Consider the following 26,781-nt stretch of genomic DNA (forward strand, 5'->3'; position numbering starts at 1 on the left):
GGAAATTCATCAGGGGTCATATGATCGATCAATAGGGAAGAGGTCAGTCTGGGTGTGAGGTTGGTTTGACTAGGTGTCATGTTGACCATCATGGTCTCTTGTTCCCTAGAGGCCCATGTGCCCCCTATGTCTCCCCACCAACACCAAAGCTACTGGTATGTCCTATCAGGCATCATTGGTTTCTTCTTCCCCGCCATCTTCTTTCCTCCCCCCTCTTTCCTCTCCACCGGTGGCTGGAGCCACCGGTATTGCTTATGTAATAAGTTAAGAGTAAAAATAGATTTAACATCTTATGTAATAAGCTTAAAAAGCTTGAAAGTTATTGTAATGTATTGTTCATATATTAATAAAATGAGTTGTTTTTATGTTTGTGTCTTTTTATTTCGGTTTTTCATTTTATTTGCAAAAGTTCTGGTAAAACATTATTCCGGATTTTCAAATCCGGAAACATCTGCAAAATTCTAACAATGCAATCCGGAAAACAAGGTCCAAAAAAAAAAATACTAAAAAGCCTGGTCAACTGTTGACTTTGTGGCCAATAATTTAGAATACTCAAGAATAGTAATCATATAGTACATTCTACTTTTTTTAATAGCTTTATCATTGGTGAATGAACCAAGAAAATAGGACCAAAATAAATTATTCATTGCTTATATTTTATTGCATAGAACCTGTCATAGACTCACATTTTCAGACACAAAACTCTCAACATCCAAGCTATAAGAAATTCAGAATTGATTCTAAGCCGGTGTTATCATATATGGACTAACAGAATTTGAACAAATCGTTATTTTTTGCAATCTGTGATTGATAACATTGATCTGAGATAAACTGACAAACACCACATGGCTGCTTCCTCATCTTCTTTCAACCAAGGATATGTTTACCATGTTTTCTTAAGCTTTAGAGTCGAAGATACACGCGAAAACTTTTACCGGACATCTTTACAATGCTCTTGATCAATGGGGAATCAACACTTTCATAGATGATGAAGGATTAAGGATTCGAGAATTTAGCTTCTTCAAAAAAAAAAAAAAAAACCATTGCTAAAGCTGTATACAACACAATATATAGTCAATTTCGATATGCGAGTTTTCTTGCAAATGTTAGAGAAAATGCAAGTCATAGGGTTGGCCTAGTCAAACTCCAAGAGAGACTTCTGTTTGAGATACTTGGAGAGAAAGGAATGGAAAAAGTTGAATCATATCGAATCTCTTCAGTTATTTAGCTGGAATGCATTTAAAAGAATGGAACCTAAGGATACTTATTTGGATATTTCGAACCGCGCTGTTTGTTACACAGAAGGTCTCACATTGGCTTTGACTATTTCAGGTTCTGATTTGTGCGGTAGAAGTATTCATCAGTGGGAATCTGCATTGGATAAATACAAGAGAACTCCTAATAGGAAAGTTCAGGATATACTTGGAATAAGTTTTGATGGTTTAGAGGAGAATGAAAAGGAAATTTTTCTTTATATAGCTTATATTATGTTCTCCACTCTTCAAAATTGGTGCTTCCAATGAATTGTTCTCCAAGCTTTGACCACTCTTCTTCAATATTATCTTGTGTTATCTTTGCCAATTCCTTCTCAGCTTTTAATCTTGGAACTTGATTCCTCAAATCATCCCTTTCGACTCTCATCTCTTTTCCTTTACAAAACAATTCTGTCTTTCTCTTTTCAACCATTTCTCTCTGTGCTCTAAAATCTGCAATCTCAGATTTTATGGCATTGATTTTCTCTTCAAGTTCTCTCTTCTCTTCCTGCAAGCTAGCTAACTGATTTGACAAACATTTCTCCACCATGTCCATTTCTCTGAAGTCTTTAACATTAGCTTCAAGATAATCCTTCACTTTTTCGGCTTTTGTTAAATTTATAGTTGCTGACTCAAGTTTAAGGATTGCATTGTTGTAATCCAAACTCCACTGAGCAAAACTATGTGAAAGTTGCAGTATTACTGATTTTGTTTTTAGGGACAATCCTTCGTCTGGCGTTAAAGTGAGGAGATATTTTAGAATATCTTTCATCAATCCCGAGCGTCCTGGATGCAACAAAAGAGAGAATTTTTTTGTGACAAGGTCTTCTAGAATTTGCAATGTTTTCACAGTTTCTTCACTAGGTCTAATTCTCACAGTTTCATTGTTGGGTTGGTTGTATTGAACATGTAAAGGAGAATTTGTTTCTGCTTCAAGTGAAGCATAAAATGATTCCATGTTGTCTTCATTTGTGGTAGACTCAACAATGTTTATGTAGGATTCTGCATTTAGGGTAAGGTTTTTACTATTTATTGAATCAACATTGATTTGTTCAACAAAAGTGATTTTATCAACTAATTGTGTTCCCTTGTCTCTGCTTGTTGATGCAACGGTGCTTGATTCCTGACAGCAGATAAATGAAATGATTAAACTAAAGATTAACAAGGTATCCTTTCTAACTTGCAAACAAGCATGAATTTTAGTCTTACTGGTGCAAAATTTTCAATCTCATTCAACTTTGATTTTTGTGCAAGTGTTGGCTCATTGTTATGGACACTTTTCACAAGGAATTCTTCATGTGTTTCAGTTGAAGGATCATGTAAGATTTTACTTGAATTGGTCTCTGCAAAAGAAGAAAATTTGAAATTAATGAGATAGCCTTGGTCACTTATTTGAGCTATTATCTTGGAATTCCAAATGTGGCCAAAAATGAGATCGCCTTAGTCATAAGTCCAAAACAATGTAGAATTGTAAACTCATAAACTCCTTAGTAAAATCAAGAGTTTATCGATTACATCAGAGTTTACTTAAGCTCATTTGTGTGACCTAGAATTGTAAACTCGTAAGATTTTATGAGTTAACAGGAGAGTTTGACCTTTTTGGTTGTTTCTATGTGCTACTATACCTTTTCCTTTGTCTTTATTCACAAGTTCAAATATTTCTTGGATTTGACGATTAAGGGAAGCTGAATCTTGTTCCTCTTCCATGTACTGGCTGTCAATGTCACTGTCTGGTTCCAACTCCTCATCATAATCATATCGATTGTCATCTTTTCTCTTGTTGGATTGAAGATCAGTCATGATTTCTAATATAGTCTTGTTGGAATATTCAGCTAATATTGAAGTAAAAACAACATCTTCACTTACTTCATCATAGATATCCAAATTATCATTTTCACGGACCATATTTGAGCCATGAAGATCAGGACTTATGAAGGAGACATGGTCGATATTCATCCTATCTTTGTATAGATGAATTCCACAACATTTAATAGTCACACTTTTTGACTCATCAATGACTGAACATGAAATCTCCACCCGATTCCAACCAGATGTTATATGTTCATTGAAGCCATGCCACTCGCTTGCGGTGAGGTGAATTCTCAAATCAAAAAGCCATACATGACCAACGGGCCACTCACTTTTTCCTTGGAATATTTGTAGGCCATTGATTAGTATGCAAAATTCACATGAATAATTGGTTTTCCTTTCATCATCTCCACTTAAAAGAAAAAGTAGAGCAATTGCGGGGAAACTTTTACGAATCCAAAAGGAGATAGACTCTCCTTTATTACAATGATCAAACCAACTTGGAATTTTTGTCCTTGGAACAACTATGTCTATGTACTCAACCTCCTGAAATGCCTGTTAAGTAAATAGTAGTGATCACTATTAGTAACCCTGATTCAAAAGAAAACAAATGTGAAAAAAGAAAACAAAGACCAGATATGATTTGATTGCGGAGTTTGGCCAATCTTGCCAGAATCTACGACTGCAAAGTGGTTTCAGCGCCTTTCTATTATTCAAACTTAGGGTTACAGATTACAACATAAGTTTAAATACTACGAGCAGCACCAAAAAATATCAAGTTCAACAAAAGGAGGAAGAAGACTAACCTGGCTCAGTAATACTTCTGATGAATGAGGAGTCAAAGCCATACACATCCTTGCATCTATATATTGCAAATATGGTGGAAGCACTGAAATATCTCTAAGATGCTTGCAGTTTTCTATGTTAAGAAGCAAGAGATGAGAAAGGTCTTTAATGCACACAGGAATGGTCAAGAAATTGTTATCTGATAGGATCAACCACTTTAATTGTAGAAAACATTTGAGAATTAACTCAAGATCTTCATCTGATAGATTGCAATTTTTGAGACTTAGATTACTTAACTTTGGAAGCCAGTCAGTAGTTCTGTTTTCCAATGACTTCCATAGAAGTTTTGGAAGTTGGGGACATCCTTCCACATTAAGCTCGTCAATGTTTTGAAACATATCTGTGTTACTAGGTAGATCCTCAACATTGGAGCATGATGTCAATACTAATTCTTCAAGACCTTTGAAGTTTTCAATTGAACTTGGAAATTTTTTTATGGCTGTCCCTCCTATGTCAATATTTTTCATATTTTCCACTTTTGCCAATACATCTGGGAAATTATCAATGCTAGAACACTTTCTAAGATTAAGGTATTCGAGATATTTTGATCTCAGGCCACGCGGAAAACTCTTGAGATTAGGGCATCCTTCAGTACTCAATGTGACTAGTTTGTCAAGATCTCCAATAGATTCATGAATGTCAACCAAGTTTTCACAATTATTAACAAGAATTCTTGTTAGATTTGGGGTTGCAGATACATCAGGTAGTTTTGTTAGAGAGTCACAATCACTGAAGTTCATAAAAGTTAAGTGCTCAAACTTCTGCATGACAATAACAATTGATGGTTAGAAATTTACATACGAATGTTATTAGATTTTATATCGAGCATAAATCATCCTTACAAAACCGACTAAAAAGGTGAGGACTACTTCCACTTATAAACTCATTTTCAGGCCTTATCACAGTACCCAATATGCGACTCTTAATAATCCTCTCACGCTCAGGACCGGACATCTAGAGTGTGACCAGAGTGGCCGATAGCGAGCGGACCATTGGAACTTGGATATGCTCTGATACCATACTAGGTTTTATAATGAGCGTAACTCATCTTTACAAAACTGGCTAGTAAGGTGAGGACTGCCCTCACTCATAAACTCGTTTTCTGGCCATATCTCATACAATATGGGACTCTTAACAAGTAGAAACATGACATAAAGATAGAGAAATAATGATAAATTACATACCTTAAATGGCTCGTCCATTGTAATATGACTCTTTGGCAAGTTTAGTACAACAAGTGTCTTTGGATGAAAACTATCAGGTAGAGATGTTAAAGGATATTTGTTCCATTCAAGCAATCTCAAATTATTTGGAAGATTTTGAGGGGCTCCAGAAACTTGTCCATTCCTAACTATCAGGATTCTAAGCCTTTTCATATCATCAAAGGTGTTGGCTTTTAACTGAACTTCTTGTTTTAGGTTAGGCATGTCCAATACAATGCCTTCAATTGTATCAGTCCCCTTTTTGAATTCAACCACCAAACAGAAACCATTGAAATGAAAATTTGACAAATTTCAATATTAGTGAAATTTCGATGTTTTTTCAAAGGAAAGTAGTTATCTAAAAGTTAAAATAGCTTCAAACTCACCATATTTTCTGTCAAGACTTCAAGAACATCCTCATGATGCCATAATCTTCTTCGTTTGCTCGGATCAAACGGCGACTCCTTTCGAGCAATGTCTTTACCTAGGTCTTCTATAAGATCATGCATCTTTACTGAATTGGATTCACTGATTGTTACAAGAGATTTGTCAACAAGTACTCCAATGCCATACTTCGAATAAAAGCGACTTGCATCTAGTGTCTTTTCTACATCGGCCTTCGGATATCCTTTGAAGAAACAAGCAATGTCAAGGAAAATTTCCTTTTCATTATCATCCAAATTGTCATAGCTTACTTTAAGGACATTCAGAATCTCCTTGTTTGGAATTGTTTCATATTTATTCAATGCACTTTTCCATTCTTCAACTGTTTTGCCAAATAAATCTGAACCTATTACATTCAAAGCTAATGGATGGCCTTTTGCATATTGCACTACACATTTTACTATCTCCCCATAACTTGCATCAGGTACATTTTTTCTAAAAGCATTCATACTAAACAGTTCTAGAGATTCATGATCATTCAGTTCTTTCACTTCATATAACTTTTTAACTCCATGAGCAGCTAGCAAATGTTTATCTCTTGTTGTTATGATGATCTTACTTCCAAAACCAAACCAATCACGTCTTCCGACCAATGATCTTAACTGTTGAAGATTATCGACGTCATCGAGAATCAGAAGTACCTTTTTGTTGCGAAGCCGTCTTTTTATTATAGGAATTCCTTTGCTCACATCATCCAATTTGATATTTTCAAATAGCAAATGAAGCAAAAGGGTCTCTTGCAAGTGTACTAGACCATGTTTCATTGAATTCTCTCTTACATCAACAACAAAACTTGAACTATCAAATTTTCTAGACATTGAGTTATATACTGCTCTAGCCAGTGTTGTTTTACCAATGCCACCAATTCCACAAATTCCAACCATGCAAACATCAACATCATCATCATCATTAGACTTGTTTTCTAGAAGTGACATTATTTGTGAAATTTTGTAATTCAATCCAACTGGATGATCAGCTATGTGTAAAGGGGTAAGATTTAATTTCCTAGACATTTCTTCTGTGATCTCTTGAATTAATTCATATTCATACCTGCAAAATTAATAAGAAAATTGAAGTCCTTTATATTAAATAAATTAGCTATCAAGATGGCTAAAAAGCTATCAAGATCCAACCGGTTATCAAGTAATATGAATTAAAAAAAGTGGATGAGATGGCTGATTATGATCGGATGTGATAAAAGAGTGTGTTAAAAGGAGTGACTCTAGCATTTCGCTAAAATAACATGTGCCCTAACAAAAGTGTTCATCTATGATAATATATCGAAGATTCATTAGAAAATAAAATATTCCCGCCGTCCCAAAATAACAGTGCCACTTACAAAAAAAAATATGTCCCAAAATAATTAATGCATTTCACTTTTCAATAGAATATTAATTTTTTTTTTTTCAATTATAAGTTTACTTGATACTATTTTCATTACTTCCGGTTCAATATATTCAACTTTGTATTTATGATAATGGAGAATGCAACCAGTCTCTCTCTCTCTCTCTCTCTCTCTCTCTCTCTCTCTCTCTCTCTCTCTCTCTCTCTCTCTCTCTCTCTCTCTCTCTCTCTCTCTCTCTCTAATATGTGTGAAATGAACAAAAGACTCAGTTAATATGGAACGGAGGGAGTATATAATAATATATTAGTTTTTATTTTTTATGTATTTTATTTTCTTGTAAAAAAAAAATGTATTAGATGATTTTTTTTTTGGTATGAACCGAATATCCTTTGCTCACAATTGCTAAAGACTATTTCTTCGAGCTGAGTAAGACCCCAATGGATGATAAAGCTCTCCCTCAAGAGATTTAAAACTGCTGCATTTTTATGTGGAATTCGAACTCAGAACTTGCAAGAGATACCTTACCATCTTAGTCAAGTGCTCTTGGTTGAATAACATAAATATAGTTAACATATAGTTAAATTAACTCATATTTGATATCGCTAAATATGTTACTCCATTTGTCTATGCTTTTTGTTTTGTTTGTTAAGTAGTTTAGTGACCATAAGTTCATCTTTTAAAATAAATAAGTGAAGAATATAAAGTATATTGTAATATCCTTACCAACTGAGCTATGCTTACATATGGACTTCATCTCATTTTAATTGTCACATTTGGATGGCGCACAATTATTAAGGAAATTATTATTTTTATTTTTTTTTGGCTTTCGCACTAGTTTCCGACCCACCAAAGATGGACAACTAATCCGGCTCATGCGTAGAGGCATGCGCACTGGCCAAGCGTTGTTCCCCCTAGAAATCGAACCCGGTATCCCCCGGGTACGTCTTTGGAAGGAGCTCCTTGCCACTAGAGCCCAAGTAACTTGGTTAAGGAAATGATTATTAGTTAGGTTGATTTCAATGATAAAATTAGTTTCGTTTATTAATACCCCCTGATTAATTGGAGTTAGTTAAGTAGTTAAGTGGAATGAAATTTTATAAATAAGGCATATTAATTAGAAAAAAATAATTAATGTTATGGAAAACATAAATTAAAAGATTTGACAAAAGATAAAGTAATAAATAGTCAATGGCATAATAGAAAAATAACTATTAATTAATCATCGATATTGTCAAATGACATAATTTGGAATATATATTTTTTGCTAGAATGGCATAATTTGGAACGGATGAAGTACCATTTACTCTTTTAATATCTTTTTCTCATGTCATTAATAAATGTTAATTTTGTAAAATCACTCATATGTATTAAAATGTCAAAATGACTTATAATAAAATACATAGGAGTACCTTTCAAAAAAAAAAAAATACATAGGAGTACTTGTTAGATTAGTTTTTCACCTTCATCCTGGTTGAACTCAAGAACTCTACTGCAATATTTTCAAATCGGTTAAGCTACCCAATCCCCGGATTATCTTAATCTCAAAGATTCAACCTTTTGCATATATTTGAAAATTGGAATTGATTTCTCAACCCAAGAAAAAATAACCGTTTAGATAATTAGAAGAAAAATGTAATATAACCAAAAACAATATCAATATATGATGAATGACTTGAAAGAAAAGCTATCTAGCAAGGGAATAGATATGTTTTTACCCATGTTTGAAATGCCATCCTGATAAATTTGCTGCTTTTGAGAGTGCACTTCTCCATTTACTTATTTTTTCTTCACTAATTTTGGGATTTTCTTCATGCTTAGCCATTGACCTTGCAAAACTTTTCCTTTGATGCCTTACATTTGAAGGATCAACATAGAAGAAAACTATACAAACCAATTGTCCCTTTTCTTCCTTACACTCCATGATCTTGACAAGTTCATCAAGACACCAAGGTGAGGATGCATAGTTTTCTGAACAAACAATGATAGCAATCCTAGATTCATCAATTGCTTGGAGAAGATCTGTTGAAATCTCTTCTCCTTTCTTAAGTTTGATGTCATCTTTGAAAGTGTTGATTCCCTTTTGGCACAAGGTATTATAAAGGTATCCTGTGAAACTGTAACGAGTGTCATCGCCGTAGAAACTTATAAACACATCATAAGTCCAACCATGGTTGAAGGAATTTGAGGAAGAATTTTCCATTGTCTTCTAGACCAAGCTATTTACTTTCAAAGATAAGAAGAATGTGAAGAAGGAAGTGATGGTTAACATAAATTGCCATAAGAACTAGGAAGCTATACATAGCTTATCAATTTTGTATGTATATAACTTTGGTTTATTGAAACTATAGAAATTATCAAATTGAAATTTAAAATAAAAGTCAATGAAAAAGAAAGCTCGATAACATTGATGTTGGTGGCAGGCATGTCATGTAACTTTGTCTTGATTAATTTTTTTATGCACAAAAAGACATGATTGTTTATATTATATAAAATAAATGAATAGATTATACTCAACAAATGCATAGTATAGCAAGCATATATATGCTACCAAAATGAATAGCTTTTTTAATTTCTCATTCATTTTCTTTAAGGAATATCCTTCAAATGTGCATACAAATTCAGACTTAGTACTTAAGAGATTTTTGGGTTACAAACCCTGTTTTTTTAACCCGGCCTTTGTTTTTCAACTTCACTCCTTTGCGTCGTCGAAGGGTTTGCCACCAATGCAGCTTCTTTTGTCTATGTCCATGCATGGAAGGCTTTGATTTCTTCGATAGCCGGACATGTCTCAATAGTCCTTCCACAAGTCTGTGAAACTGTCCAACCTGGTTTCCGCGAGGCATGACTTTTGTAATAGCCCCTCTTTTTGTCTTAACATTTTGATTTGTTATGATCAAATGCTTGTTTTTGTGATGGAAAACATTCTGCACGTTATTCCACATTGAATTTCTAGGACCTTCATAAGATTGAATTCTACCATTATCATTATCATGATGGTGATGGTGATGATGATGGTGGTGGTGAAAGATTAGTCCCAACTTATTTTTCAGTCTCTTTAGGCCTCCAACTGGTTTGTTAGGATTTCCTTTACTGTGATATCCATAAGTTTTAAAACTTCCAACTCTATGTGAACGGCCATTTTCCTTATTGAGATATGAATCACTACTCTCTTCCGAGCTGCCTTCATATGAGGCCTCAACTATCCTTCCTGATTTTGAACCTTGTGTCCCAACTGACAAGGAGGAACCCTCGGATACACTACCAACATCGGCACTGTCTTGCTGAGAAGTCCATTGAGAAGAAGAGTCTGAGTTTGAGATTGATTCCTCTTGTTCATGAAGTTGTGGTTGAACCATGGTCTTCAAAGGTTCAACATGACCTATCTTATGAGTTCCTCTCTGATCCAAAACTGGCCAGTCTCTGTCTCTATGTTGATGGGAATTCACCTTTATGTCACTTGATCTCTGGTCCAATAGAGTTGGTTTTATTACCATCTGATGGGGCAGTGGCTTTTCTCTCGTCGCAATGGAGGGTTTGGATCTTGCTAACTTATGTGCATGGAAAGATTCAGAATTCCTTCCTTTATGATTCTGATCAGGCTTAGACCAACTTGCTACTGAAGATTTTCGGACCAAACTTTCCCTATTTGTTTGAGAACTAAACATGGAAGGCTTCTTAGTAAGATCGTCTAGATTCAAAGGAACCCTTAAACCTCGAATACACTCACTAGCTTGATTCCCCAAGTTGGTATCACCACTAACTAACCTTTTCAATGACTTAACTCTATCCATCGTTGCCATGTTTTGTACTGAAGGTTGAACCCTAGTCGCATTTCTTAATTCTTCTCTTGATACCATCGGTGTATTAATATGCTTTAGTGTATCCACGTCTTTTGCAGATTCGGCATTAGTATGAAGCCCACATTTCTTATATACTGCATGACTCTGACTCAATGATTCATTTCGAGCCAAAAATGGTTTCTCAACTGCATTTTCTGGAATCAAATTTTCACCTTTAGAACTTGAATTACATGTGTGCTGATTCATTAACCTATGTTCTTCCAAGATAGGTGTTTTAGAACTCAACTGATTTCTAGCAGCACTGTCTTTTCTCTGTAGTTTGGGACTTCCCGAATTAGCTACTTTATTCAAAGGATTGCGAACTGCACCGTTCTTACTGGAATCGGCCAACTTGGAACAAAGTTTAAAAGCCAAAATGCGAGATTCAATTCTTTTGATTGCATTAACCAAATCATCAGAGAAATCACCCTTTTGTTCTAGACATTCGGCAAATCTTGCAGCACCAGAAGTGCATTCATCTTCACGAATATCACTCAGCAACGGCATATTGTTTTCTTTGTTGCATTCAACAGCTTTCGTGTCTAACATTCGCAATGATTCTTCTTCATGGTCACCAAGATCATATAAAGCATTCACATTATTATGCTGCTGTTCGTGATGATTACTTTCTATTTTTGGCGAAATACCGTCACTAGATTGATTTTGTTCCTTCGCTAAATTCTGTTGCATCATAATACCACCTAAACTGCTCAGTGTTTTACTTTTCGTTCCTTCGGTGTCAGAGATGCGAAAATTTAACAGCTTTGCAGGTTCTAATTCCAGTGGAGGCTGTTCATCCTTCTGTACAGCCATTTCAGTAAGAGTTTGATATTTTTCTGAGGTTTGAGAAATGTTGGCTGCGACTGCAGACTTTGATTGCGGCGTGGTCACAACTTTTTCTTGTTCAATGGATATCTTGTTCCCTGCTTGTGTTGCTGTGACCTGTTAAATCAGCAGCTAAAAATATAAATCATTTAACAGAAGTTATATTCTCATTCCTCCCTAAAAGTCAGGTTTGTGCTAAAAGGAGAAGCATTGTTCCTATAAAATTGTATTTTATTGGTGTCTAGGTAGAAAATTTTAAATTCAAACAAGACTAGTAAAATTTAAAATTAAAAAAATATTGTCAAGTCATAAGTTATACTTCTCATAAGTTATACTTCAAGGTTACCCTAAAGTTTGAGAATCACAAATTTTCCGCAGTCAAATAAGCTAACTTGTCTTCAATCAGACGACACACATTTCAACCTTCTTCTTTGACTTAGTTTCACGAAAGTTGGAATAAATCCCGTTCAACTTTTTTAAGACGGATTATGTTCCAATTTCGGTAAACCTGAGTCAAAATAGACTGAACGATCTAGATCGCTTGATTTCTCAATAGAACATAATCCAAATAAAATTTGGAAGCTTCGCCACAGATAGAAAATCACAAATTTACCCCAATCAAGCAACCTAGATTGCCTGATAAAGATGGCTCATATTTCAACTAAGATTTTCCAAACTTGAAACCTAATCCGTCCAATAAAAACAATATATGTTGCTTGATCGGGACAAATTTATGATTTCTCAATCGAACAAAATCCAAATCAAATTTGGAGATGATTTTACACCATCCTCATAAAAAACCCTAAATAGACAAAAAAAAAAGGAAAAGAATCATTGAACATTAATGAAAAGTAAGAAGCAAAACCTTTAAATGAGTTTCAAAAACAATCTCAACAGCAACATCAAGTAAACTTTTCAATAAAACCCGAGCTCTCTCAACCACCTACAAGAAGCAAAATCAAAAAACATGAATGACATTCATGAAAAAAAGGCAATGACAATTAAATTCAACTTAAAAAAGAATTTACAATAAAAAAAAAGCATATACTACTAAGCACCAACACATACACGAAACAAACATTGGTAGTAATTTCAGAAAATAACATAATTGAATGTAATCACATGTGTCGTGTCCTTTACACAAAGACATATGTCCGACACTCGAACACTAGACACAGTTTTGATCAAAAGTGTCGGTGCTACGGAGAGCATGCTATGAAACACCAACACACGACACCATTAATAATTTGACAAAATGACACAATCGAATGTAATAATATATGTTGATATCAGAGAAAGACACGCGTCGTCACACATCGAACACGTTTTTGATCAGAAGTGTCGGTACTACAGAGGGCATGAATAATGAAAACACTGACATTTTCTGAATTAGAATCTTTCAAAGAGATACTATTATCTTCAAGAAGTCTATATAAGAGTCTAATAGCACATAGATTCTCATGCGCTTCAACGAATTCCATCGAAATTCGATTTGGAAAGTAAGGTTCATATCAAAATATGAATCAATTGTAACACTAGATACATAGGGATTAAGAATTTGTTGATGAAATATGAAAATAGTTAGATTAGAGAAGAAAAAGAAGAAGAAACGAAAACCGTAAAAACGCGCGTAATGTAACAGTTAGAAACGTGATAACGGTTCGTTACGGTTGTATATATGGGTTTTTAGGAAATGGCTATAATACCCTTGCCGAAATGAAGAATAGGGTAGAAGAACTCCTCAAAATAGATCTCTCCTAGAAGCACATTTTGTCCGTCCCTAAATATAAAGTACACATTGCAATTTTTATTATAAAAGTTAGGTAGTATGGTTAATGTGTCAATTTTATGTATGGATATACCAAAAATATTTGTTCAATATCTATGTCTATGCTACTATAGATAAAGAGGATAATTTTGGACTGACTTTTTATCTTTCAATTATATCTTTCATTTAAATTATTATTCTAATCACAACTTTATATTTTCTATAATATTATCTATATTTTGATAATTCCATTATAATATTATAGTCATATATGATCAGATAAACATATAGTTAAACACAATAGAAATGCGGAAAGACGATCTTGATGTTTAGTGTATATAATTAATTAGTGATTTATTTGAAAAACTAACCATCATATATTTCAAAATGGATTTATACTAAGAGATTTTTTTTTTGTCAAAAAAAATCCCTTAATATAAATCCATTTTTTTTTCTAATTTATATTTATATATAATTTTTTTTTGTAGGAATTAATTACATAATTTATATTTTTTGATGTGTAGGTGAAGTGGTAAGCACTACCAAGTCTGAAAATCATGTATATAATTGTGAGGTGGTTTTAACCTGACTGAATGTGTACAAAACCTCACTTTAATCTTGTCCGTTAGCTTGCTCATTTATTCCTTTTTAGTTGGTGTAGAAAATAATACACTAGTGTTAAAACCATGTCAACACCAATTTAATGTCTGGTTCAATTTTGATTACCTTACAAAAATGGGTCTTGCTAACCGATGCTCCCGCCCAGGGGCACGGGTTAAGCATACCATAAAAGGGAATTATTATCATAAAAGGAAACTGTGTTTGACTTTATTATAATTTAATTACACAATTTCAATGCATTAACTACTATATAATTTCCTTTTTCATATCCTTAACCGGTGCCCGGAGGCACCAGTTAGCATTTCCCTACAAAAATTTAGTACAAAGTTCAAACCAAGCCATTCCATGTTTGAATAATAGTATAATTTTTTATATAGTTTTGGAAAAAATCTAATTGATTTTTTTCTCTAAAAGAATTGTAATATTTTATTAAAAAACATTAGAAAAATTAAAATATAAATTTAATTTAACCGAACAAAACCAACGCTTCTTCATCAATTAGGTATAATTTTGATTTCATGAGAAAAATCACAAAAATCGAATCAAACCAAATAAACTATTTTTTTTATTGGTTGAAATTCTTTTTCTCCCTAAAACTAAACCAAATCGACTCGTTACACCCCTTCTAAACCAAATCATTATATTTTAGTATTTTTATTGTATGCTAATTATTAACTATTTTTTTTAGAAAGACGAAATGGCAAAGTCATTATAAACTCACACACACAAGTGGAGATACCAGGGTAAAAAATAAGTTTGTGACCTAAGTAGGGGTATTAAGATGTTGGAAGGTCGTTTAATGTTGCAAAATAAAATTTTATTTTTCTCATTATAGTTTATGTCCTTTTTTTTTCTTTGATCAGGTAGCCTAGTGGCTATGTACTTGTTTTAATAATATTAAATATATAGTATTTGAGAAGAAGAAAAAAAAAACTTCAAATACTTCAAATATCAACTCGGAGTTAAAGGTCAATACTTCAAATACATTTGTTCCAAGTATTCATAATATATAAAATAGAAAGCTAGCAGTCTAAATTGGCATTGAAGTAAAATGTTGTGGCCAAAAAAGACAAAGCAAAAATTGAATAAACCAAAGTTTGTTGTTCAAAATGGCAAGTATGGCAAACTCGGGATCCTACATAGAATCGACCAAAAATTGAAAGTTTTGAATTTTTTTCTTTAATTACTTTTACGTTTGACCATTGGAATGTGGTGGATAGGTTTCTTGATGTTTTACCAATTTATGTGTAGCGCTTGTGTGTATTCAATCTCATGGACATAACGTGTGTTTCAAATACATTCCTAAACTTTTGGGAATTCGACGGCGAAAACGATGAGTGGTTCTAGACAAATCGAAGAACATGCTCTAAATACAATGTTTACAATATAGATAATCAGGGAGAATAACATAGAGATTAACAAAAACGGCTAGGGTGTTATAAAATACCAATAACTTAAAATTTCAAAAGATTACCGGATAATATATATAAAACCTAATAGTAATGACTCTAAACTAACATGTCTAATAGCATAACCCAATAACTTTATTACTCCCTCTATTTATTTTCTTTTGATGTTTTAACTCTTGGCACAAGTTTTAAGGAGTAATTAAAGTATATAAATATTTGTGTGTTTTTGACTAAAAAGTCATTATTTATCATTAAATTCACATGTGATAAATCAAAGGTCACAACTATTTTAATAGTTTATGGTGTTTTCCAACAAGTGTAAACTTGAGAAAACAATAATAAATTCACTAAAACATCAAAAAATTTAGAATATAGTTGAAGTTCTAAAACATCAGAAGAAAAGAAATGGAGGGAGTATTTAACAAATGCAATCAACAAGACCACCATGCGCGACGACGACACCCAACTATGTGGTGTATTATTATTTTTTTAACAATCTAAAACCTTAAGTTATTTATTTATTTATTTATTTTGAAATTATTTGGTTTCGGTATATGTCATCTCCGCACAAGCTTTTATTGCAGGGATCAGCATGCGCTTGGTATGCCCTCCACTAGTTGGCACATGCCAACTCAATTCCGTGCCAATCCTTAAGTAGGCATGATCATGTCATTTCAATTCAATTTTATAATGTATATACATCCTTCTATCACTATTATAAACAAACAAATCACTTTTTAAGTTCATTAAATAATTGATGTATCTATAATATAATGTAGATCAGATACAACATTTATTCAATAAATCTAAATTTTTTTTTTTTTTTTTTTATAATAGTAACCAAAAAATGTATATACAACTACATCGACAAGTTGTTTCGTATGGATTGTGTTGAACCGTGTACTTTTTTTTTTCTCCTAATACTTGCAAGGGTGCTTAGATTTTATTTATTTAAGATTCAATGTCTTTGGTGCACACCATACCACTTTCTATATGATCCGAAGTTCTTCTTTTTTCTTCACATTATTCTGATATAAATTGCAGGTTGGACAATTTAGTGAGGAAACCAAGGCCTGCATAGCAGAATTCAAATTATTTTTGGATTTTGAGGGTGGATTTTTGGGGAAAAGAGATTGTCATCGGATGGGTGAAGTGAATTCATTAAGTTGCAGTTATTAATTAGTGGAAATTAAAGAAGATTGAGTTGGAATTGAAAAAGAAAGAAAACTTGAGTCTATTTGAATAAGGTTTTTTTTTTTTTTTTTTAAATGCGAAGAGAAGAAAAATGAGAGTTTTTATTAAGGGTTAATAGGTCTTTTCCTCTCTGCAATATATGTCACTTTGGGTTTCCCCTGTGAAATTTTTTTGTCAGATTCCGTCCTTGTAAAATTATTTTGTTTTGAAAAACCCCCATAGGCCAGCTGACTGTGCATTTTCGCTGATGTGGCACGCTGAGTCACGATTTTCTGATAATGTGGCGCGCTGACTGTATATTTTTTATTTTTTTATTGTGTACACGTGGCATTTGTGATTTTTTTATAAAAAAATAATTAAAAAACGAAAAAAAATACAAAAATTCTGGAAAAAAATTTAAAATAAAAAAACGAAATAAATCTTAAAAAATAATGAAAAAAATCTGATAAAATACTAGAAAAATTAAAAAAAATCTCATAAAATGAAAAAATTATAAAAAAAATCTTAATTAAGTTCCTGAAAAATTCTAAAAAAGATCAAGTTCTTGAAAAAAAAATTTATAATAAGAAAATTTATTTAGAAATTCTACAAATCTTATTATTTTTTATAAGAAATATTTATAAAAAGTGTTATTTTTATAATAAGAAAATTTATTTATAAATTCTAAAAATCTTATTTAGAAATTTTTTAAAAAAAATTCAAATTTTTTTCAGGAACTTGATAAATTTTAGAATTTTTCAGGAACTTAATTAAGATTTTTTTTTTATAATTTTTTCAAAAATTTCGATACATATTGATTTTTTTTTTATTTTTTTCATTTTATGTTATTTTTTTTTATTTTTTTGGTATTTTATCATATATTTTTCATTTTTTTTTTAAAAAAAAATTCAGAATTTTTTTATTTTTCCAGTATTTTTTTTTATTTTTTCAGCATTTTTATCAATTTTTTTAAAATTTTTAAATTATTTTTTTAAAAAAAATCACAAATGCCACGTGTGCACAATAAAAAAAATTATACAGTCAGCGTGCCACATCAACGAAAATGCACAGTCAGCTGGCCTAGGGGGTTTTTCAAAACAAAAAAAAATTAGAAGGACGAAATCTGACAAAAATTTTACAAGGGGGAAAACCAAAAGGGACCTATATTACAGTGCAGGGGTAAAGACCTATTAACCCTTTTATTAATGAAAAGACCGAAAGGTTTTATGATTTGGCCGGCGGTGTTGTATTATATAACAACTTCACTTTACACAATCCAACAATTTGTGAAGCTTAAAAATATATCGATCACGATACAAGAACCATGAGATTTCAATCCATTGTTTTTATTCTCTTTGTTTTATTTGCCTCATTGACCGCGTCGACATCAATGATCCACATGTGATCGATACTGGTAATTTTGCTGTTACCAAACACAACAAGCAAAATAATGAGACAAAATTGATTTTTGAGAAAGTCATCGATGATGTAGTTGATATTGTGAACGATAAGACGAAATACCGCCTCACACTTTCCGCTAACAATGGTTCAACTTCTAACAACTATGAAATTATTGTGTTGGATAAACCATTGGAGCACTTGAGGAACCTCACCGCCTTTGCACTTATTTCTCGTGCTTAAATTATCAAATGTTGCTTTTTATATGATCATATAGAAATGAATGTTGCTTTTTATATGATATAGAAATAAAAGTTATTTTTGCTTCACCTTCATGAACTTCGAAACCTAATCTCGTAAATTGCATGATTAAGAATTACTCCCTCCGTCCTAAATTGTATGTCGTTTTAGGAAAAAAATTGTCCCAAATTATATGTCGCTTTAAAATACCAATGCAGCATTAATGTTACTTTTCCTATTATAACCTTAATTATTTATTACTTTCTCTTCTTTCATTTATCTTTCCCATATTATTTATTAAGGACAATTTTGTAAAACTACTCATAATATCTCTTTTTCACACAATATTAATTGCATTTCTTAATATGTGTGAAATGTCCAAAACGTCGTACAATTTGAGACGGAGGGAGTAGTGTAATTCACATTGTCTTTTTGCACTGTAGGACTACTGTTAGACTTAATTTATCACTTGTAACTTAGAAACTTGCAAAAAGGGTAAAACCCTATTAGACACAAAACCTAGACTATTCCCAAAACTTGGCAAGTCTCTACCATCTCTAAACTAAAATTCATCTCATTTAGTTGATAATTCTTCTATTTACTTTCCATGATTACATGTCAAATGGAGCTTGGAATCAAAGTAGAAAGCTTAGATCCATATCTTTAGAAGTTGTTCTAGCTTATTCCAAGTACAGTGAAGCTAGCTTATATCTATATAAATTTTCAAACATAAGTACTGAAAATAGACATTGTTCATCATTACAAACCTCTTTTATATATACATCCATGAAATATAGATCTTTCTACACAATTTTTCAGACATAATATATAAATATGACCATTGAATATAATTTCTCATTACATCAACTATATGCAACTACTTTGCGTTGTAGAAAATTCTTAAACCAGATTGCAGACATTTTTGGATATCTTTTGATGCCATTATTGTAATCTACAAAGTATATTCCAAACCTCATGGTGTAGCCATTAGCCCATTCGAAGTCGTCGATGAATGACCATGCAAAATATCCTTTCACGTTAGCACCATCCCTAATAAAATTTGGATACATCGCACATATTATAACAATAAATTTAGAAAATTCCCTCAAAAAAAAATAAAAATTTAGAAATAAATTGTTGTAACTAGTGTGGTACCAAAAAAATATATAATTAGTGACTAAATTTAGAAGCGAAAAAATGAAATGTACATGTCCCTAATCTCTCATCAAAAAATTTAGAGGGAGAGTTAGAGATAAATTTCACATATTCTTCTAAAAAAATTATGTCCCTAATTTAATTTTTTTTCTCGTAGCATTTAACTTTTAGTTTGACAAAACTTACTCAATTGCACTTTGAAGATAGTAAAGATGATCATAGTAATAATTAACCCTTATTGTATCTTCTAGGGCTTTCTCTAGAGGAAGTGTTGGATCATCGAGCTCATCCATACCTAAATATATATAGATTCACAATATAATCGTTTACCTTTAAAATTATATGTTACAAGGAAATAACCACTAGCATAAATTTCCTTGTTAAGTTTTAGTATAAATAAAAACATAAATTTTCACCTTAAAAAAATAGATTGAAAGTGAATATAAATGATGTATTGGTATTACCATTTTCAGTGATGTAAATCAAAGGGTTGTTGTACTTTGTTTTAATATAGAGCAATAGTTCACGAATTCCCTTTGGATAAATTGACATCCAAAATGAAGCAGCCTGCATCCAAAGAAATATTTTAAAAATAAAAAATAAATGAAATAAGGAACTATATTTATTTTTTTGAGGTAAAAACAATATATATTGTTTTTTTTAGGGAGGTAAAAACAATATATATTGTTGTATTTGCAATTAAAATATTATCAAATACATACTGTTGGACCAATAGGTATTCCATTGCGCTCCTCTGTCAAGAATAAGAAAAATCTCTTAACCATTATATTTAGGGGAAACAACTGTTCTTATGAGTTTAGCTCAGTTGGTAGGAAAAATGCATAATATATATAAGGTTTGTGGTTCAAACTTCAGCCACCACAAAAAAAGGGACTCCCAATAATTCAAAAACTGACATGAAAAGTAAAATTTGATTAAAATTGAATTCAGTTAAAAATTGAATTCAAGTACTTCTCATCAAACTCACCTTTACAAAAACTCATTTACCACTTCATTTCAACAACGTTTTCTTACACATTTAAGATCTTATAATCATGTAAAATCTCTTCAAAAAACACACTTACGTGAAAGAATTACTAGTGGATCAGTGTTGTAGCTGGGCTTGACTTTACTTAATTCAGGTGCATTAGTTGCATAACTGGAAGTATAATAGTTTAATCCAATAAAATCAAAGGACCCTCTTACAAGCTTTGCTTGATACTTTGAGAATTTTGGTAATCGACTTCCTACTAAGGACCTCATGGAGCTTGGATAATCTCCTATTGTCAATGGATCCATAAACCTACAATACATATATAATTTAAAAGGGTTAAATATATTTTTTTACTACATTAAAATTATGAAGTATTATTTTTTCGTCTTAGTAAAAGAATCTCACTTTTTGAACAATATTTGGCTTCAACAAAATTATATTGTAAGCTTTTGTAAAAAAAAAAAATTATCTTGGAAGCAATTTTAGTCTATGACATGTTTAATTATTTTTCATTGACGTATTTAGGATATTATAAAAAAGGTCATCGACAAAAATTTAATTTTTTTAACATGGAATCAATTACATTTGCATTTTTTAAACATCAAAAGTTTAAAATGAAAATAACAAACATCTGATCTATAGAAACCTAATTTTGAGTTTGTTTTTGTAGAGGAAATATTTATAATATTCTAAATTTATGTTGACTTAACACAATAGGACTAGAAAAGTTTATGTTGACTTAACATTTTTTGTGAAGTTTAAGCAAAAGTTTAATCAGATAAAAGTAACAAAAACATGAACTAGAAAATTAAAATATCTTGACTTAACAGTAGAGACTACAATAGCTTGCAAGATAACTTGTAGGTAATAAAAAGTTCGTTTTTTATAGGAATGAAAAATGAAATTTGATCATTTTATTGGGATGAGAAACATATTTAACCTTTGTTTTTTTAAATAGATATCTAAATAATAAAAAGTCAAATAATTTTTTTAGCCCTGTAATATACATTTTTCCCTATAATTTTTCTTCAAACATTGGTTCCCTAAATGTATTTTTTTCAAAAATTAGATCCTCACAGTAAAAATAAGTTGAAAGTTGAGGTCTATAGAAAGACTACAAATTAAATATTTATAAAAAACAAAAATCTTACTTTAACATAAATTTCTGGTTCTTATAAATATTATTATATATATTTATTAGTTCCTCTTTATAATGTCACGTGTAGAACCTTTAACAATGAGGATTAAATTTGTTGAGGGAAACCATTTAGGAGACTTTTTTTTTTTTTTTGGTTACATGGAGACTTTTGTTTGAAGACAAGGGGAACCACGGACAAAAAATGTACTTTACTAGAGACTGAAAACTTATTTAATATTGTCTAGTGTCGAGGATATATATATAACTAATGTAGTTGAGTTCCACATATAATTTTAGGTTCATAAATGAGTTAATTACCATCCAAACATGAAATCAATGGCTCTTTGTGCGGCATGATGATCCAATTCAGTATCATAGAGTGGCATTATCCAATGAGAAACTAGTGTTATCCCAATCTTACCCTTCTGAGATTCCTGCGTACACAAGGGAAAGGAAAGTTTGGGTCACACAACTCACGATATAAATATGACTTATGAGGAATATTATTTGAATAATGTGACAATTCGTAGAACAACCAAAATATATAAAGATTTGTAGGTCTTAACACAAAAATCAAAGCAATAGAGAAAGAAAATGAGAACATAATGTGAGTACGAGAGAGAAAGTTATCTTAAAATTTGTCACAAAATGGTTGTTCAAATATCAATTTATCTATAAGTAATTGCTCGCATGCACATCAAATTATTCAAAATACTCTCAACGGTAATTAATTAATTACCGTTCACATCATGAACCGATTTAAAAAATGATGTGAACGGTAGTTAACCGAACAGTAAATATTAACTACCGATCATATGCTTTTTCAAGTATTTAAAGAGCAATCTTCAACCAGTATCGAAGATATAATGACTTAGGTTCAATCTAAATTCTTTAACGTGTCACATGTTATCATATATGTCACATGACTCAATAATTCCGAGCATGAAGAGATGTATTAGAGAAAACCACATTCCCCACCTCTCCTTGAAACATGAGTATCGAATTTTCTTTTTATAAGAACAAATGTGCGTGCAAAGTTTTACAAATACATACTCCTTTCCGTCATATTTATAGGTTATATTTGCTTTTTCAGATTCATTAAAAGACCGATGTATATTAACATTTATTTAATAAATATGTAAAAGTAAAAGTTGTTTATAAATATGATCGGATAGAGTATACTTCTTTAGATACGTAAAAAAACAATCCTGTAATATGAAACTTTGTGAATTGATTAAGGAGATTTGAGTATACTTCTTTAGATACGTAAATATCACTACTTGTGAAGTTAAGGAGATTTGACTTAAAATCTATGATATACACTTTGTGAATTGATTTCTATTTTAATTTTAAAAAAAAGTTATATGAAACCTGATATTTAGTTTTGTAGATATTGACAGCTGATGCATGAGCAAGTAATTGATTGTGAGCCACTAGATAGGGTTCAGTGGCAGAGTCTCCCCCAGTGCAATTTAGGTTTTGCCAGGATGAACATCGTCCGGGTGCTAGATTCCCTTCAACATAACCATGTTTGGCAAAGGTCCATGGTTCATTCAATGTGATCCAATGCTTTACCCTATCTCCAAATTCTTTAAAACAAAGCTCTACATAGTCTTGAAAATCATTCCTGGATACAGTGATAGTAAAAGGAACAATATGATGATATACTTAACTGATAAATGATATTTGATTTTCTTTGGTTATAAGGAATGTGAGTTACACTATATTTGGACTTAAAAAGCCACCATATTCATCTTCAAGTGTCTGAGGAAGGTCCCAATGAAAAAGAGTCACAAAGGGTTGAAGACCTACACATTTAATGATGCAATTAAATTAGTATTTTAGGGGAAAAAATCAATAGAAATTGAAAAAAAAAATTAAATAATGCTCATATATGATAACCTTTGGCAAGCAGCTCATTGATGAGGTTGTTGTAATAATTGATTCCTTCCTTGTTTATACCTCCACCAAGCTTTCCTTCTGACATTAGACAATGAATTTAGCATTTAAATAAAGGGCACATTTTAGTATAACAAAAATAGGAATGATATTCCTTAAAAAAAAAAAAAAATAGAAATGATATATTGAAAGTTGTGCCAATTAATTTTTCAAAAAGTTGAAAATAAATTTTTCTCTATAAATTACCGTCATTCATCATTTACATATGTCGTTAGAGAGAGTAAGGATAGTCTCTAATTGTCAAAAATAAATGGATATACAATTTGGTGAAAGATAACCACAAAAATAGATAGTGGATCTTACCATTAAGTGAATTTCACCAAAAATGTTATTTGTATTTAAAAAAACAGACATATAGCAACGGACAGTCTAGTCCTATACCAACGGATATACGCGGTGGTTAAAGCTATTAAATAGACATCATTTTACCGTTGGTATGGTGAACTATTGTAGATGGCCGCAAGTGTCCATTGGTATAAGTTTTATGACCTATATACCAACGCTGTTTGGACCTTTATTGACAGTTTTTTGTCGTCGCTATATGACAAATTTCTTGCGGTGCATCCGTATCTTTATCTTTTTAAATAGAATAAATAGAGAGGATCTTAAACACATGTTATCATGACTCATAAATAAATGATCATTAATTACCGTCATTTTACATAAAAAATTATTTTTTTCTTATAAATCATTAAGGAAATAAATGTTCAAAAGTTTTAAAAAATTGTATCTTAGTCCTAGTTTCTTACTTGGAAGTATCCTGGACCAAGAGATAGAAAATCTATAAGCATCCATGTTGATGTCTTTCATGATCTCAACATCTTCCTGTATTATTAATATTTTCAGAAGAATCTCAACAATATATGCTTTAGCATCATCATTTAATTATATTAACAATGCACAAGTGAAAGCATAATGGACATATGTGTTGGAGCTTAGTATTGAACCTTATAGCGATGGTATTCATCTATGGCTACGTCTCCATTACTTCTGTCTTTTATCTTTTCTGTGTCAAACAACATTGGTTACATTAATTAACATTGCATTAGTTACCTTAATGCACAAGTGAAAGAATTACTATATTAATTTACCTAAATAAAAATTGGTTACAATCAACATTTCATTTTTACACACGTAACATTAACATATTAAGACTTTTCTCTTAAAAAAACATAGTAAAACTTTCTTCTTTATTTCCTTTCTATTTTTGACGAAATTCTAACACTTATCAATTAAGTTAATAAATTCCAAATAAAGTTTTGGCATAATTTTACCTCTCATCAAACAAATATTTAATCATGTTTTAACTTACATTCATTCCGTATTCGTATTACTAGACCCTTTGAGAATCATTAACATCATAAGGTTAAAATAAAATACTTCTGCAATTTTTTACTTTATTTTTTGAAGGGGAAGAATACTTCTTCAACTTGGTACTAGAAAAATAAACTACTTGCATTTTTATTTTATGAACACTTGCAATTATTATTCTTTTAGCACGAATCTTAGAATTATATTATCTAAACAAACACATGCGCCAACCAAATCGATTAGTTGTGTAGGCACATCTCAATGAAGTTGAAAAAAATGAGTTTATATTAATAAATTAATTTTATGCATCTTTCAAAACAAACAAAATTAAGCAACTCTCTTTAAACTAATTAATACAAACAATGGATAATAGAAAAAGACCTGGATAATTATGTGTGAAAGTATCCCATATACTTGGTCCTCTTCCACCAAAATTGGCAGCACCTTCATACTGCAAATCAACCATTGAAAGTTGAATTTGATCCTTTTTTTTTTCTTCCATAAGAGACATACTTGGAGACGAATTTTATGTTTTTTCTTAGCTGATTCGACTTTCTTTAATCGTGTTACGTCATCAAATATATTCGACATATAACATCTAACATGTACATAATAGTGAAAGAAGATTGAAATACTTGGAGTACCTGGTAAGCTGATGATGCTGTTCCAAAAATAAAACCTTCTGGGAAACTACTACGATTGAGGGAATTGTTAATATCATCATTGGTTAACAATATTGTAGCTTCAATTATAGCCACATAGGTAAGAATTACAACAATCCCAGAAAGAAGAAGAATATTTCGTGCCATGACTTTTGTATATTTGCTTCATTTCAACCAAGGTTGCGTAGCTTGGGCCCTTATAAATAATATAGTGGAACTTAATTATTTGTGCTGTTAAACTCAAATAGTTAAAGAATAATTAAGATCACTCTCAAGATTTTTTTTTAATTAAGATCAATAATTGGCCGAAGGCAGAGATTATATAAATAATCAGACCAATTAAACATGATATATATCATGTGACTGGGCCTTACAATACGATTTTATATATTCCCACTCATTTTTGTCAAAAAAGGTATTGAACTTAAACGAACAAAATAATATTATACCAACATTTCTTACCAAAATGAACAAAATATATCACGACAAATGCAAGGATTAATTTTCTATATATTAAGAGTACATTTGGCTTCTTAAAAAAGAATAATTTCTCTCCGGTTAGTCCTTTCATCAAAGGATGAACTAAGTTTTTAAGAGTACATATATGATCTACTTTTTTTTTTTTTTGGTAATACATATATGATTTATTTTAATTGCTCATTTGAAGAGTAGTTAGCTTTTTAATTGTTATGTGTTTGTGACTTAATTGTCGTCTCTTATCATTGTAGTATAACAATTTTCAATTTTTGCAATAGCCATGATACGATTACAATGAATCAACATATATAGCTGGCAATGGTTTTTCCTACAAGGGCAATGGTATTATTGTAGAAAGTATCTTATCATCGTGTTTCTTCACTAGTTTTCTTCGGTGTTATCATCTAAGATTGCGCAGTGGGCAGAGTCGATATTGTATGTTTCTAATTTTTTTTCTTCAAAAAACAGCTCATATAATATACTCAATGTGTTGGTCGCTTAGGAATCATTTGAAAAGGTGTTCCATTATGCATCAGTTTACCCTTCAAGTAAAGTAGGATACCTATGATAATGCAATCTTAAAGTCATGGTCATTTTAAGGTAACTCATGACTCTTGTTCAAAAAAATAGGTAACTCATGACTCTTTCAATAGCAAGTCAATTCTTCTTACTTGGTCTATTGGTAAACTTGCATAAGAGTCCCACGATGTAGGCAATGTCTGGTCTAGTACATCCAATGGCATCCTTGTCAATGATGCTCGCATATTCTGCTTTTTTAACATCATCGATCTCCAATGTTCTTGAAGAGTTTTACACTTGGATCGTAAGTGATGCTTGCAAGTTTAAAGTCAAAATATTTAAATTTCCTTAAGTCTAAAGTCAACATAGTGAGATTGATCAATCTTGTTGCTCA

The 26,781-nt window shown here is 31.4% G+C and overlaps 2 protein-coding genes across 2 annotated transcripts; both read right to left on the reverse strand.

Moving 5' to 3' along the window:
- Positions 1–718: 718 nt before the first annotated feature.
- Positions 719–9,202, reverse strand: LOC11408987 (TMV resistance protein N). The gene is made up of 7 exons (XM_024786138.2): positions 8,615–9,202; positions 5,497–6,604; positions 5,093–5,368; positions 3,869–4,669; positions 2,879–3,617; positions 2,463–2,596; positions 719–2,376 (listed from the first exon to the last, which is right to left on the reverse strand). The coding sequence occupies exons 1-7, from the start codon at positions 9,097–9,099 to the stop codon at positions 1,486–1,488; spliced, it is 4,434 nt and encodes a 1,477-aa protein (XP_024641906.1). The 5' UTR covers positions 9,100–9,202; the 3' UTR covers positions 719–1,485.
- A 9,628-nt stretch (positions 9,203–18,830) lies between these two features.
- LOC11422824 (beta-glucosidase 12) lies at positions 18,831–25,593 on the reverse strand. Its single transcript, XM_003620155.4, has 13 exons — positions 25,374–25,593; positions 25,111–25,180; positions 24,366–24,424; positions 24,168–24,243; positions 23,362–23,439; positions 23,180–23,267; positions 22,831–23,086; positions 21,778–21,893; positions 20,413–20,630; positions 20,050–20,081; positions 19,792–19,894; positions 19,514–19,622; positions 18,831–19,222 (listed from the first exon to the last, which is right to left on the reverse strand). Exons 1-13 carry the CDS (start codon positions 25,536–25,538, stop codon positions 19,036–19,038), a joined length of 1,557 nt encoding a protein of 518 aa, XP_003620203.1. The 5' UTR covers positions 25,539–25,593; the 3' UTR covers positions 18,831–19,035.
- Between the last annotated feature and the right edge of the window lie 1,188 nt (positions 25,594–26,781).

This window comes from Medicago truncatula, chromosome 6 (assembly GCF_003473485.1).
Source record: "Medicago truncatula cultivar Jemalong A17 chromosome 6, MtrunA17r5.0-ANR, whole genome shotgun sequence".
In the NCBI taxonomy this organism is placed as follows: Eukaryota; Viridiplantae; Streptophyta; class Magnoliopsida; order Fabales; family Fabaceae; genus Medicago; species Medicago truncatula.